At 39.6% G+C, this 15,462-nt stretch overlaps 1 protein-coding gene across 5 annotated transcripts in view; it reads right to left on the bottom strand.

Annotated features, from left to right (window-relative positions):
- Positions 1-15,462, bottom strand: part of IDE (insulin degrading enzyme) — a 105,806-nt gene that overhangs the window by 25,746 nt on the left and 64,598 nt on the right. For all 5 annotated transcript variants that reach the window (XM_054982787.1, XM_054982789.1, XM_054982790.1 and 2 more), the window contains exons 12-16: positions 12,070-12,172; positions 10,408-10,530; positions 9,554-9,636; positions 3,034-3,178; positions 397-507 (exon numbers count right to left, since the gene is read on the bottom strand). In XM_054982787.1, coding sequence (XP_054838762.1) covers positions 397-507; positions 3,034-3,178; positions 9,554-9,636; positions 10,408-10,530; positions 12,070-12,172 — 565 coding nt within the window. The remainder of the gene's footprint in view (positions 1-396; positions 508-3,033; positions 3,179-9,553; positions 9,637-10,407; positions 10,531-12,069; positions 12,173-15,462) is intronic.

Genomic DNA, 15,462 nt, shown 5'->3' on the forward strand with positions numbered 1-15,462 from the left:
CTTTACGAACCTGCTGGCTTGTGGCTTGTCCTTCCACTGCCAAGCTATGACTTGAACCCATCCCAGCTCAACTACACAGCACAGCAAAGGAGCTGCCATGTTGAGCACAACAGTGTACCGTTCTGCTGTTGTCTACCCTGATCTAACCATTTTGTTTCCAACAAGCTAAAGAAATAAAAAGCTACAATCCACTTTAATATACAAAAAGTTGGAGCTACTCATTACACCTAGAGTCCTGAATACATTTGGAAACCCTTCATTATATCTTTGAAATGTTGGGTCCCAAACTTTCCAAGGGGATGCTTCATAAATAGTGTCTTTCCCATCTTGAAGACATGAGATGCCTACAGTTCTAATTTACAAAGAGCAGGTTAACATCCATCCTAGATGACTTACCGCTTCCTTGATGATTTCAAATCTTTTCTCATCAATCTCAAAGGTGGCCATTTTTTCAATAATCTTCTTTAGCAAGATATGCTGCTTGTCATTGTAACCTTTTACAGAAAGCTATACAGAAAGGATACATAAGCTGTTTTAAAACTTTTAATGTTGCACACTCAACTGATTTAAGCTTATAAACAGCTTTAACACTAGTACAGTAAAATCTAAATGCACAGTAGGCATGCTTCATGCTAATTTTAAATCCAATTCACCCATTTGTTTGGGAGGCTCCAGCTAGAAGAAAGAAATCGCAATGCCCTATCATGTGGTTTAGTAGCACTGTTGTCATACTGTTAGATTCTAACCTTATGGATCTTTAGAATCTCCCTCATCTAAATTCAAGATTTTTCATCTGAACAGTTAAGGGAAATTTCTTAACATTGGGGGGAACAAGTTCGCTCTTTTTCAATAGAAATCCTGACACAGAGGAAGAGAAAGAGACGTGTGTGGAAGCAGATACAGAAAGATGTAAGACAGCATTAGGAAGGAGAAGTCACAGTGGAAACAAATTTTTTCCAAGCTGCAGAGCAAAAAGCTACAAATGTTTCATAATGGAAAGACTGCAAAATTTCAGTACTGTATTCTGGGTATACAAATAGAAATGCAGTGTAATAATCTGGAGAGAGAAGGTAATTATTTTTGCTTCCAAATTAAAAAAAAGTATTATAGAGAACCAAAAAACGTATAACAGATCTGGTAGACAAGACTTCATCACATTTATAAAGTAGAAGAGTTTGTCATATTCTTGTTAAGAAAAGTAGGGGATATCAAATTATTTGAGTTGTCACAGTGACAGGTTCACAAAATTGTTGCAAAACTGGGCAAATCATACCCAGCGCTTCTCTTAACACTAGTGCTTTGTAGATACTTATACTACATTATCCTGATTTACATCACTATTCACTGTATGCATATCAGGCATGTACATATATAGGAATGTTGCTTGACCCATGACATTCTACAAAGTGGAAAATATTTATAACTGGTATAAGCACCATTTAACAGCATGAAGCTGAAATCCCTGGGTAACTAACTGAATAGGTTTCCACAGTAACTTTAATTGCTGATACAGACTAACAAAATGGAAATGTTCATGCTAGATAACCAAAGAGATTAGAAAAGACTTTGACCGAGGAGTTTAAAGAAGCAAAATGAGATTTTAATATTAAAATTGTGCTTAAATTTTCAGCCAATTTTAGCATGTCATCATATACCACACATACCATCAGGTATTTATAGAAGCACAATAATTTCATAGATGACGAAAACATGGTCTACTAAAAGACTGCAGTAGAAAAGCATGATTTGGATCTAGAAGCACCTTAAAACAATCTAGTTGGTCTTTAAGGTGTTACTGGACCCAAATCTTGCTCTAAACGACTGTTGGGGCCTTAAACAGAACTCCATCAGATATTTTATAAAGACGAAGAGCCATGCAGTAGAGAACAGGATTTAATAGATATTTCTTCTTTTAAATATAGGCAGAACAATTCATAACTATCATTTTCTCTGTTTTCACATGCCATATTTTCATAGTCAATAATGTGATGTTAGAAGTATTTAGCAAATTTTTCATGTGATGATGAAAGCCTACAAAAGTTCATGCCTCAACAAAATGTTAGTCTAAGATGACATTGGATAATGCTGTTTAATGCACAAAAGGAATCTAAAACGACTGACAGAACTGTTTTAAAACAAATAGTCTCCCTTTTCAAGACTACTTGCCAGATGAGTGAGAAATGCAGCTTAGAAATGCGGTCTCAGAACACAACATACTCACAAAAACATACCAATAATTGCCAAACCATTCACTAAAGGTTATAAAACAGCATGCCACCCCATGATACAGATGCAAGGAAACACAAATGAACTAACTATTTGCTTAGAATGGAAGAAAACACAATTTTTCCAAGCTGTACTTAACTCTCAAGCCATCTCATTTCTTCCTGTTTTTTTTTTACCAACATCTTACTTACAAGAATTGCATTCATTCCTGATGCAATGGCATAGACCAAACCTGAGAGGCGTGCTGCATATGTATACTCTTTTAAATCATCCTTCAATAACCTGATTAACAGGTATGTCATGTTGCAATGGAGAGGGTCAGCATAAAGGTAGCGACTAACAAAAAGAAAAAAAAAGGATGCTTTGATACTTCAAGCAGTGACATGGTAACTGATGAAGAAACATGACTGAAGAGTATGTATATGCAGCCTCATATTCTTGGAAATGGAACACTTGAAAGCATTTTCTCTTAGAAAGTCATCTGATAAAACATCTGACAGAATGGAGAAAAATATTCAGATTGAGATTTTTTTTTATAAGAAAGGAAGTCTTGCAACGAATTTGATGAATGATGAAAAATGAAGAGCAAAATTTGCTGAACGTGAGTGAAAAAGTTGAAGACTGGGAAAAAAGATTGAACTTAAAATTCAAATTATGAGAAAGTACTGCTAGATATCAAGATAAAAGGAATAAAAAATAGACTGAATGGGAAAAGCCATTTAAAAAATGCTTCCATCAAATCAATTTCTTTTGATAAGTGGAAGAAAATTCAAGGCTTTTGAGATTCTCCTTAATTTGGGTACTTACATACATCCCATAGATGGTATTTTGGAGATCATAGTTCAAGCCAGCTAGTTCTGCTGCATATGCATACTCGTTGAGGGAGTCTTTGAGTAGCTCAAGGTACAAATAGGCCATGTTACAATGCAAGGGATCCACGTAAGCAAATGGGCTGGAAGAAAATGTTGAAAGTAAAATCTCTGATGTAATTCCTTTCCAATTCTGTTAGGACCTCCAATGCTAGCTCTCAAGAACACAATTAAATATACCATTATGATGAATCCTGTTACAAGGATATTAAGACACTGAACAACATACAACACAAACACAGACCTGAAGGAAAAGTTCAGCTAAGTAACTTCAGACAAACAGAGACAAATATTATGCTACTTAGGCCTGTACCTTAAAGTTTTTAATCTACTCCATTCTGAGTTTGGTGAAGATACCATTTCAGAATAATTAAATATTCCAGGACCAGATAAAAACATATTTTTTTCTACCATTCTGGCCGTTTCAGGCCTGTTTTGGCCATTTTGGGCCCATTTCAGCACAATTTGGGCCTGAAACAGCCAAGATCGGGTCACTGCCGGACAGGGGGGAGGGCTCCCCCACACAGCACTGGCCCAATTTGGGCCTGAAAAGGCCCAGATTGGGCCACTGCCAGGTTGGGGAGACTTCCCCCGCATGGCAGCAGCCTGTTCCAAGCTGTTTTGGGCCCAATTTGGCTATTTTAGGCCCATTTTAGCCCAACTCTGGCCCAAAATGTCCAGGATTGGGCTACTGCCGGGTGGGGAAAGGACCCCCCGCCTGGCAGCAGCCTGTTCCAAGCCAATCCAGGCTGTTTGGGGCCTGTTTTGGCCTAATTCAGACCCCAAACTGCCCAGAATCAGGCCACTGCCGGGCAGGGGAGGGTTCCCTTGTGCGGCAGCAGCCCTTCCATGATGATTCCAGCCAGAATCAGGCCACTGCCGGGCAAGGACATGCTCTCTCACGTGGCAGTGGCACATTCCAGGCCTATTTGGGCATGAATCAGGCCCCCTGTGGAGTGCAGGAGCGCTCCTGGGGCTGCCATGGCCTGTGTGATGACATCACTTCCAGGAAGTGACATTGCATGGTCCCGGGAGTGCCCATATGGTACCCAATGAGTTCCACCACCTCTTTTCTCAGAAAAAAGCCCTGCTGTTATAAGTGCTAACTGTTGGCTTCGCTGGGAAACATTTACCTCACAGTAGAAATTTATATCCTTGGTGTAGGAAAAAAATTAGCTCTCAAATACCAAAGTGTTAGTGATTAAAAATGAAATATGTTTGAAACAGACTGAATATTTGAAACAAATTTTGTATGTTATGAAACATGCAGACTTGTACCACTACCAACTAGGGGCGTGTACCCGAACAATATTTGGGTTTCCCACTTCGGGCCGAAGTGGGGAAAAGCTTCGGAAAAACCTGAAATCTGAAGCAGCATGCTGCTTTAGATTCGGATTTCTAAGTTGCTTCAGTATGCTCCGTAAAGATTCTGAGCATACTGAAGTGACAGAGGAGGGGAGAGGGGGAAGCCCAGCCTCACCCCACCCCCACTCCACTTACCTGGCCAGGCGGAAAGCTGGAGCTAACATCATGCTGGCCAGCAGAGAAGGGCTTCCCTGCCACCACTGCAAAGGCACCGCCATTGCAGCCAGCTGGTTGGCAGAGTCGCCGCCGCGGCCACCCAGCGGGAAGGCGAGAGGGCCGCCTCCTCCAGCATGGTGCCAGGTAAGTGGGGGTGGGGGATAAACGTAGGGAATGGGAAAGTTTAAAGGGTCCTGCCACCCCGAAGCTTCCCAAAGCATTACAAATGCTTCAGGAGGCTTTGATTTGGGATTTCCGAATCGGGGTCAGCATGCTGGCCCTGATTCGGAAATACCGAAGCTTTCCGACTCCTGTGTTGGTAACAGGGATGTGCGCTTCGGGTATCTGCTTTGGGTATTTTACTCGAATTGGATACCCGAAACATACACTGCTACTACCAACAGTGTTGGAACCTGACTAAAATTTCCACACACACAAGGGAGCAGAAATTTTCAGGCCCCCCCCTCACCAGGTGACAGACTGCTTACCTCCTAAGGTATTCCTGGGGATCCCTCAACCCTCAGAAGCAGTATTTGAGGGGCATTCTGAGTTGTAATGGAAAGATGGTAAGAGAGAAGTTGAACTGCAGACAGAAACACTTCCTTTGGTGGAAATATTAGGTGGAATCCAAGCCACATATTTTGTTTGGTATTATTTTAACTATGTCTCATACAAACGGTGTAATTTTTTCACGTTTATTATTTTATTGCTGAGTTGTTAGCCATCTTGTGGATTTTCAGATTGAAAGTGTGGATATAAATATTTTAAATAAATAAATCCCCTTAAATATGAAATGCATATTAAAATACAAAAAAGAGAGTTAAATACCACTATGTACTGGGATTAATCCAAGCTTCTAAGAGCTAGTTCAAACAAGACACTCTCCCATATAATCTCTCTCTCATCAAGATGAAACTTCACTAAACACAGCTGCCGGTTTCACAGAAACAGAAAACAACGCAGCTGTTGGTTTCATTTTGTTACGAAGCCATTATTTATTTTCTAAACTCAAGACCCCAAAAATATCAAGCCAAGTTTCATACTTCACATAATGTCAGCTGTAGCACATTACAAATTTTTTATATATAATATCCCAAGGATGTACATATTTTTGAAAAGGTAGACAACTCAAAGACTCGAGCCATGTTTCAACAATACTGCTTAATACCAGCACAATCAAAATGACAGATTAAGCTTGGAAACCATTTGTGTACAGTATTGGTCTGATATCTGCTAAAGGAATATGTAGTTACTGCAAATGTTGCTGATGGAAATACTGGGTTTTTCCCCTCAAGTATTCCTCTATCACCAGTAAATAAAAGGTAAATTTAACACAAAATTTAGCACATTCAAAGAGGAAATACACCATGCTGTGTCGAACAACACAAATGTTATAAAACTATTTCTGTTGCTTCTTTGGTAACACATGTTTTTAGTTCCAAGAAAAATCAGAATAGTCTGAAAATAAGGCAAAACCACCACTAGCTGTTCACAATATCATTTCTGATTTTATATTATTTTTACTACCCTTCAGATGCTGCTGCAGTATTATTGCATTTAGCTCTTATTTAACTGTTTTCATGCATTTAAATCTACAGTGGGGTATAGATTTCACCTATGCATGTCATCTTTTGGAAATGGATCAGTTTTAATATGGATACCTTGGCACCTAGAATAGTGTAAGTCAACTATTTACCTGGGATAAATAATGTATCCTCCTGCCAAGGTCTCCCCTGACCCTTGTAGCTCTCTGCTGCTGCTTTATGGCAGCTCACTCCCTGGCTGTGTGTCTGTGTTTCAAGAGAAAAGAGACCATAGACTTGCCTAAGGCACTAATTCTAAATTGCCCAAATATACTAACCATGCTACGTTCCTTACTGAAACTGACCGCTCTTCTTCAGTATCAGGTCAGTCACCTGGGGAAAATGGACTGTTTTGCATGCTAATGTTTCTGGGCTCCAAATGTGGAAGACAAGATAAGGAGGTATCAGCATGAGCAAGAAGTACTTGGGAAATGGGTATGCACTCCCAGCTGCACTGGTAGCAGCACAGGCTATGTCGCGGCCATCTTAGATTATTTATCCATTTATCTAAGTGGCAAACTCCCATATACCATAGTATACCATCCCACTGGTGTACCCTGTAATCTCTACTACTTTCTCTGCTTTTATCAAGTATTGCTTTGCAAGGACAAGAGAGGGGCCAATGTAAGCTGAAAGCAAAAAACAGAGACCCAGAAAAGGATGCAATCTTGCTTTCTAGAACCTTTTCCGCTTCCCAAATATGTCAGTGAGTTGTGAAATTATTGTTTTTCTTGCTACACGCTTAATCATTTGGGGACTTTTAGCTATTAAGTTTTTTTAATTCATTTCTTCAAAAATGACCACATTAAAATAAGGAATAAAATCAAACTTGTTTGCAAAAGAAAGCGATTCTTGTTCTCATTTTATATGTGTGCCTTTTTGTAGTAACATATAGGCCAATATGAAGATTGCTGTCTAAGGGATATTGATATTAGTATACAGGCACATACATGAGTTACTTATTTTCTGCCAAAGTTCATCCTCAAAGCTGTAAATTTTAGAATCAGAGGCATGCATAATATGTATTTTGGCTATAAGACAATTATTTCTGTGGAAACAACAATAGCAATTTCCACTTCCTTTGTGCCAAAGGCACTAGTATTAATTCTGCTTCAGCAGCCTGATAACTATACAAATGTAATGGGGGTGGGGGGGGGAGATTCCAGGGTGAAACAGACTCGCTGCACAGAGAAAACAAAAATTAGAGATGTTTGTTCTTGAGTTGGAAGCATGGGTATTTCTTTAAAAAGTGAGAAATGATCCTAAAATGGCAGATGGTGGAACAGGTAACCAGGATTTTAAAAAAAAAAATCATTGTTCAAGATGATGGACCAATGTTTCCTAAACTTCTGACAGCTGAGGCATACTTCAGTTTCAGATTTAAACGGGAGGCGCACTTCATTCTTATACCTCCCCCCTCACTCCCATGTTTGTTTTCACAGTAAAAGTAACTACACGTCTTCGTGCATTTCTGGCATGAGTCACCGTTTTCACATTGGCTCTCGCGACTAAGAGCAGACAAGTCTAGAGCAATGCCCTGTGTTCACCTCCTTGGAGAGGTGGTAATTCTGCCGGATCTCTGCATCAGGAGTGACTGATCATTTAATCGCACCCAGCGTAGACAGACAACAGAAATCACCTGTCGCTAGCATATACTGCAGGACTAGAGCAAGAGGCCGATACAGCAAGTAGCTGGCACTAAATTCATGAAAAGACACCACTTAAGATACTTCAGGTTCTCATGACACACTACAGTGCTCTCACAGGACATATTTTGAGGCTTACTGGAATAAGGATTAATTTTTTCCCACAGAAAAATAAAATGAATTTTAAACACTGTTGCAAAACTGGTTGGACTCTGTCCTCAGCAGCAGTTTCCAATTTTAGTATATGGGCTGCCGAAGCGAGCGCATCAGCGGCAGATTCTATGTTAAAATCTTTTGCAGCCAATACATCCAAGAATTTTGTAGCACATTAAAGATGAGCAGTTGGATGCAAATTATAGAGAGTGGAGGTGAATCTTGCCCAGCGGGACTTTCCTTCCTTCTCTCTTCCTGCTGTAGTCCTTCCATGACCTCTGAAATTCTACTCCCAGAAGACAGGAGACCCTCACTATCGGTGGGGGAATGAAGTTGGAGTCAGCAGTGGGAGAAGGAATGAATCAGCAAAAAGCACCATCCACCTTAATCAATGGAAGTACCATTCTGCTGGTGTAAGAGCAGTTACACCAGCAAAACAGCACCTCTGGAGCCAACTCACTCAAATCCACAACTATATAAGCAATTTTATGCTGGAACCCACCAAACATGTGTTGAAGTGGGTGAAACTCACAAAAGTGTACGCAACAACACATTTATTAATCTTCAAGATGCCACAAGTACTATCATGGGCACTATCCAATTATTGTCTGGCAACAGTCACACCCTGTGTATACCTACTGCTGAACTGATCACACTTCTTGGATCTACTTTTGGCTTTGCTGTGATACACCCTAAAGTGTTGTAGGATTCCAAAAATTGATCAGGACACATAAAAAGACATGTGTACAGCTGGAAACGCTGGCTGCACAGCATTCCCTCAGGCTTCTGAAAGTTTACTGTCTGCACAGAAGCAGTAAGGAAGAAGTTAGTTTGTGATGTGATAAATAATTATAATTGCAAGGGATGGGAATTATTTTCTCAGAGTTCTGTATTCTACCAACTGGTGAGTCTTCGCTGACTATTTTCTCTTCGAAAGAGATGCATTCAACCCATAAATAACTGGCATTTAAAGACAATGGCCAAATTGCATATGCCAATCTTTAGTGTATCAACAATGTGGCACATTAATTTTTAGACATATTGACTAAAATCATATTCAAGTGGATTTGCCTCTAGTCAAGACAGGCACTCATCAGGATCAGAGCCTGATGGAAGAAACAAAGCTTTAAGGACGGAAAAATCCCAGGGGGAAAAAACGTCAAGGGGATATGTCAGCCAGAGCTGTTCTGTATAGTGAAGCCTGCACATGAATAATATACTCCTCAGATTCAACTGTGGCTAAAGAGTGTTTGGAAAGTAGCCTATGAAGACAGGCAATACTCCCTGGGCAGAAAGCCACATCCAAGCCATTTTATTGATGGCCGATTCTGGCAGTGCTTTTCAGGCAGGGAAAGGGGTGCACAATATAGCCCACCTCTGTACAGGCTGGACTGAGGCAAAAGTGAATGAGATACAGCAGGAGGCTTCTGGGTGAAAACGAAGTGGGGGTGGGGTGGACAATCTTGATTGGTCCTATACTGATAGAATGTTTCCTTAAATTAAAAAATGTCATATTCAGTATGATATATTTTAAGAGACAAAAATACGTTCATACCTGAAAAATTCGAAGTTGAGACAAGCTTTAGGTAGGAAAAATTTGTCATCTTGCTTGAACCACAGCTTGCTCATGGCAGTGTCCTGCATTAAAGAAAACATTTTCTATTACATTATATTACAAACTGTTAGAATTTTGTCAATATTCTTTAAAGGTACTACATTTGATCCAGTTGGGCTGCTCCTACACTGACAGAGCACTGCAGAACTCGACACAAACCTATTTTACTGTGCCTTCCATCACAAGAGAATGGCTGCATGTACAGGGAATGCAAGACGACAACACAGGAAATAGGCAGCCTGGCCACACCTCCCATGTCCCAATCCAGCTCTCTGTATCATGCAGAAAAAATGGAGGATAGGATCACTCACAGACCTCTTATTCTCTGCATTTTCCCCTGATGCCATCTACATGCATTCTTGTTGAACTGTGAGGGATGCCACTGTGTGCAAGCACTGCTATGCACTCAACTGGATCATGCCCCAAATACTGTATACACAGGTGATACTTATGAAGCACAGAATAAATGTTAACCATTTAAATCAGTATTTTAAAACAATATTTCTGCAAATGAAAAAGTTAGCAATGAGTATTTAAGTTACTATTGGCAATAAAAGGTTTTTGTAATCTGAAGACAGGTGAAAAGTCAGGAGTTAGTCATCTTTTACAAGGATACTTAAGCATATAATTCGTTTTTACAATCTAAAAATGTTGTTCAAGCAGCACTATAAAACGAAGTTAGTAAAAAGCTTGACCTCTGACTAGATAACCTGAATCTTTCAAACAGTGCTTAATGAAAAAAAGGGAATAGAAATCCCACCACGTATTATTAAACAGAGAAGACATTTACTTACTTTAATAAGAGTAGGGTACTGTGGCGCATCCTTTTCCAGCGGCACAATCTCAAAGTTCGTAGGAATAAATTCATTCTTCATTGGGAGCTTGAATTTCCCATTAAGGTCAGCATTTTGCCATTTCTACATGAACAGTGCAAACAAGAGGCACGGCTGGGTTATTTATTAGTGGGGGGATGCACTAAACAGAAATCTGAAATTCTCTCTTGCTAAGGACATCAACTGTTAAAAAGAAAATGCCATGTCCCTTCAAAATAAATACCAAAAAATGTACGTGGGATCTCACACCTGGAAGCAGATTTCCTTATGTATAATCCTATCTAAATGAAAAACTGCTTGTGCAATGAGGTGTTTGTACATGGTTCCTCTCTCTAACCCAGCAGCAGGAGCTACACAGGGGAAATCCTTTATTTAAAAACTGGAAATTGATGTCTGGCAGATGGCATGGGGCCCTGGGTTGAGCTGCACCTACTCCCCTCTCCTGGTCAAACAGTTCATATGAGGTTTTTTTTTTTAAAGCTCCCTATATACAACCCCAGCTGCTCCATAGGATCTATTGGATATGAATCTGAAAGACTGAATAATCGACTAGTTTTCTATAAGCCAAAATAAATATTTCAAACTGATACTGAAATCACAAGAGAGGACTATGGTAGAATTTCTATCTTGGTATAATTTTGACGGTCAGTTTTTTGCACCGGGTTATCCCAGATTCAAATGGATATTTATATCCTACTTTGCAACTTAATTTCAGATAGAAAACAAGATTTGAGTCCGGCAGTAGCATCGTAACGACCAGTGGAACACAAAATGTGAGTCCAGTAGCATCGTAATGATCAATGAGATGTTCAGGATATCTGACAAAGAGAACAGGACTCTCAAAGGCTGGAAACATCCTTGGTCTTTAAAGTGCTACAGGACTTGAATTTTGCAAGTTAAAATACTCTTGTGAGTTTGGCAGACCAACTTTACAAACTTTAATGGCTCAAATCCGGAATGGAGTTTGTGGACTCAGCCTTTGCTGATTTCCTCTTGCACGATTCATCAGAAGTAATTTCTGAGGATCAGGAAAGCCTCATGAGCTTCATGGGATGAGGTGGGTTTGGGGCACTGTGAAAGAGGAACTGGCAGAAATGGACCGCCCTCTCCTAGGAGCTGTTATTGCAAACACAGCAAGGCGTTTAAACAAGGAGAGAAAGAACGTATGATTTCCACCATTTCCACCTTCCCTGTGCAACCTTTCCCTCCTGCCCCCCCACATTCACAAGGGTTCCTTAGACTTCAGGAGTGATTTTGGGGTGGTGGGCACAGGAGAAAATGATCAAACATTCCATGTATGAGTCTTTCGGCTCAGTCACTATTTTTAATGGACATAAGACCTCATCTTTTACATAGAAGAAACTTTAATAAACATTTAATAGAGCGTTTCAAACATGTATTAAATATGGTGAGCCCACTACAATGATGCTTCGCTGTACCACTGGCACAGTGGAATCTACAACACTCTTACTTTATAATACTAGCTAACTTTCACTGATGCAAAGTGCTTGTACAAGCAACACTACAACCATGGGGGGGGGGGAATCTTTCTTCGCAGCAATATGAAACTGAAGGGTGCATATTTGAGACTGCTTTCAAGAATGAGACTCTACCATAGCACACCTTAACGACTTCATCAGAAATTGCTTCTTGCTTGTATTGGGTTCCGTACCACTGTTCCGTTCTATCAGTTTTTCCTTCAAAAGTCTTAGAAACTATTGCAACCCTAAAGATAAAACCAAAACATAGTAAGTAACCATATTTTCCCCAAATCTGTACAATTATATATTCCGATTATATATAATTATATAATCCGATTATATATTCTGATTATGTCCGATTATATATTCAGATATGCCTTTCAATACTCTCAACTGAAACAGCAAGTCAATCAACATTAGGCTATGCTTAAAGGGTCACGTAAATGGAACTCAAAAGAGTTTCATAGAGATTCTACAGCAAAGAAAAAAAAATTAAATGTGCGGTTCTGGCAGTCACAAGGCTGCATCTTGTAATATACTTCATTAACCTCTTGTTCTTGCAAATATGGTATTCTACCTTTCAGCAAAATAAGTGATTTCTTGCTCTTGCACTAAGGCTCTTGAAATTATTATCTCTCTCTTTCTCATTCACACACACACACACACACACACACGTGTGCATGCACACATATGGATGCACACACACCTTAAAAGCAGCAAACCAGTGATTCTTCATTTCAAAACAAGAGAATATTTGTCCTCAATTGGAAATGGATTGTTCTTGTTTCATGTTAACTTCCTGGCTACCAGTGAGAAACCTGACAGCTTCATGAAGCCAGGACACCTTGTCTAGAATACTAAGAATCAACAACACCAGAAAGACCTTCTCAGCTGCTTGAGATTGTACCTGTCCCACTTCTCAGCTAGCCAGCAGATGTCAACTAAATGTGAAATGCCACACACACCACTGCCCGTTTGCTTCCTCTCAAATCATTTCCCTTGGAAACCTCATAACCCAAAATTCTGCTTCAAGCACTATGTTGTCTTAATTTCCAACAAGATGCACAAAAAAGGGTTAAGAATAATTGTGAGAGAGAAGGTTAAAAAAATCTGCATGCAATTTACAATATTGTCCACTGCATTCTTTTTTATTACTCAATTTCAGCAAAATTTTGCCATTGCCACAATGGTAATGTTGTGGAATCAAGAGAACCAACATAGCTATAGCCAGTACAGATATCAGTAACTGCTTTTACTTATCTATTCACTTTATTTCTATTTGTCTAGTCTACTTGCCCTTCTGGTCCTAAAAGATTAGAAGTCCCCCCTCCCCACCACTGGCCCTTTTTTTTGGCTCCTCAAATAAATGCAGAAGAAGAGTGTAATTTCATGTAATGTCTCCTGGCTGGGGAAACATTGTACAGTAACAGGGATTCAGAGTATGTGCATGCTCTCATTCTCTCTCTTTTCTCCAACGGACGGACGGACGGACGGACACACACACACACACACACACACACACACACACAGTATGCTTGTGTGCTTGCATGCAAGGCAATCACAGAGGTTTGCTTCATTTCCCTTACTAAAAGGAAAATGTTAATAAGTGCTATTTGTTCCAACATTTCCATGCTTTTGAGAGAAGACAGAAAATTCACTGAGTTCAGAGGGGGAAGGGGACCAAAATAGGAGATAGTAATCAACCCACTTCCTAACCCTCATTAAAGCATACAAGAATAATTTACTTTATCTATTAGTTTAAGGGAACAGAGTAACCCCTAGGGAGCAAGAACTAGTGTATACTGAAGGGGAAGACTGAATATTGTTTGACAATTGGTTTATTTTTCTTATTCTGAATCAACTTTTCAGCACTTAAGCAATATATTCAAGTAACTCCTGAATCTGCCTTCTAGCATTTTCGAAGAGATACGCAAAAAGAGATACAAAATTTCTCCCATGACTAAAAACGTGACAGGATTTGCTGATCATGCCATCTGCAACGTTCTTGCTCTAGATAACCATTTAAACATTTCTTGAGTTTCACACTGACTGTAATTTTAAAGGAAATTTATTTAATAAACAGTTGCTATTTGTTTCTCCAGTTGGGAAAAAAACAGAGATACTGTAAAATAGCAGGAGCAATTAAGAGTCTCTACGGCCAATTACATGTGAGAGAAAACATTTACTATCAACACTGCTCTGCAACTCAGAGCCAACTGGTAGTTAATTAGAAGAATACAGGACAGTTGGATCCCTGGAACACTTAATCAATTTGAACATTTAGTACCAACAAATCCTTAAAAACAATGAATAGAGCAGAATCAGAGACAGAAATAACTAGCAATTTTTCATTTTAACCTTATTCTTGGCTGCCAAGTAACATCTCAAGATGGAAGACTGTGTGCTATAAACGAAGCACCCCCCCCCAGCCTTCTTTCACATTATGTATGAATACAAGCACAATACAATGGTCTGAGGGAAGCTTATTTCCCTTTAAAATTAGTTTCTATGGCAACCATTCTATCATTGGCATTGAGAGAACACAGCTTATCTTTCTGGTATACACTCCAGTAGAACCATGGCTTCAGTAAAAAAAAAAAACCACACACACCCCGATTTACGTACATATAGGCTTGAAGTCTATCATTAGAATATGAACGGGGTCCCCTAAAATGACTATGATACTTACCATAATGGAAGGAATTTTAATTTGAAGCTTCATTTTGTAAAAATAATTCACTTGACACTAATTAAAAATGACTGAACAGCTGTGTTTTTCTCTGCAACAAGCAGGCCATACAAACCACAGGACAGAAACAGACTACGTTATAAGGGTGGGGCAATTCAAACAAACGAGAGTCGGATCAACATATGAGCACTCTCATGCAAGTCCTGGTAATGCACTGGCTCGGTGCAAATTGGGGTGTGAATTTACAACCAATGGTGCAAATAGTTTGTTATAATCTAGAGTAACTGTAAGAAAGGGCAAGATAGGCAAGAACCAGTTCACAACCTACTCCTTTTCTGCCTTTGTAGAAATGCTAGGCTCAATTCAGATGGTTTTCCAAACTATGGTCTTGGAGGTTATGAGCGAACCACATACTCACATGCCCCTTATGTGCTGTTTACTGATAACTACGGCTTTCCATAATACCCCAAATCAGAAGTACAGTTAGCTCTTGCTCTCCAACTCTTGCTCTTCAAACAATCGTACCTAACACCTACCATGACCCTACCATGCAAATTAAAAAAAAAGTTCAGCACAATAGAGTCACCTATTTCTGTAAAAGTAGGGAACCCCCAGGTTTGCAAGCGAACAAGTAAATAAAAGAACAGAGGGAAATAAATAAATAAATAAAGTTTTATAAGTGCAGAGATCTCACAAGGATACCTTGAGAGGTTGCCTAAAACAGCTACTGAGATCTCAGCAGTTTCATTCTGACGCTCAAGGAAGTGTGGGGGGAAACTGCTTCATTTTAAAATTTAAGGAGCTATATATGGGGGCAGCAGGTGAGAGGAATGATCAGGCAGGGAG

This window comes from Eublepharis macularius, chromosome 6 (assembly GCF_028583425.1).
Source record: "Eublepharis macularius isolate TG4126 chromosome 6, MPM_Emac_v1.0, whole genome shotgun sequence".
Lineage (NCBI taxonomy): Eukaryota > Metazoa > Chordata > Lepidosauria > Squamata > Eublepharidae > Eublepharis > Eublepharis macularius.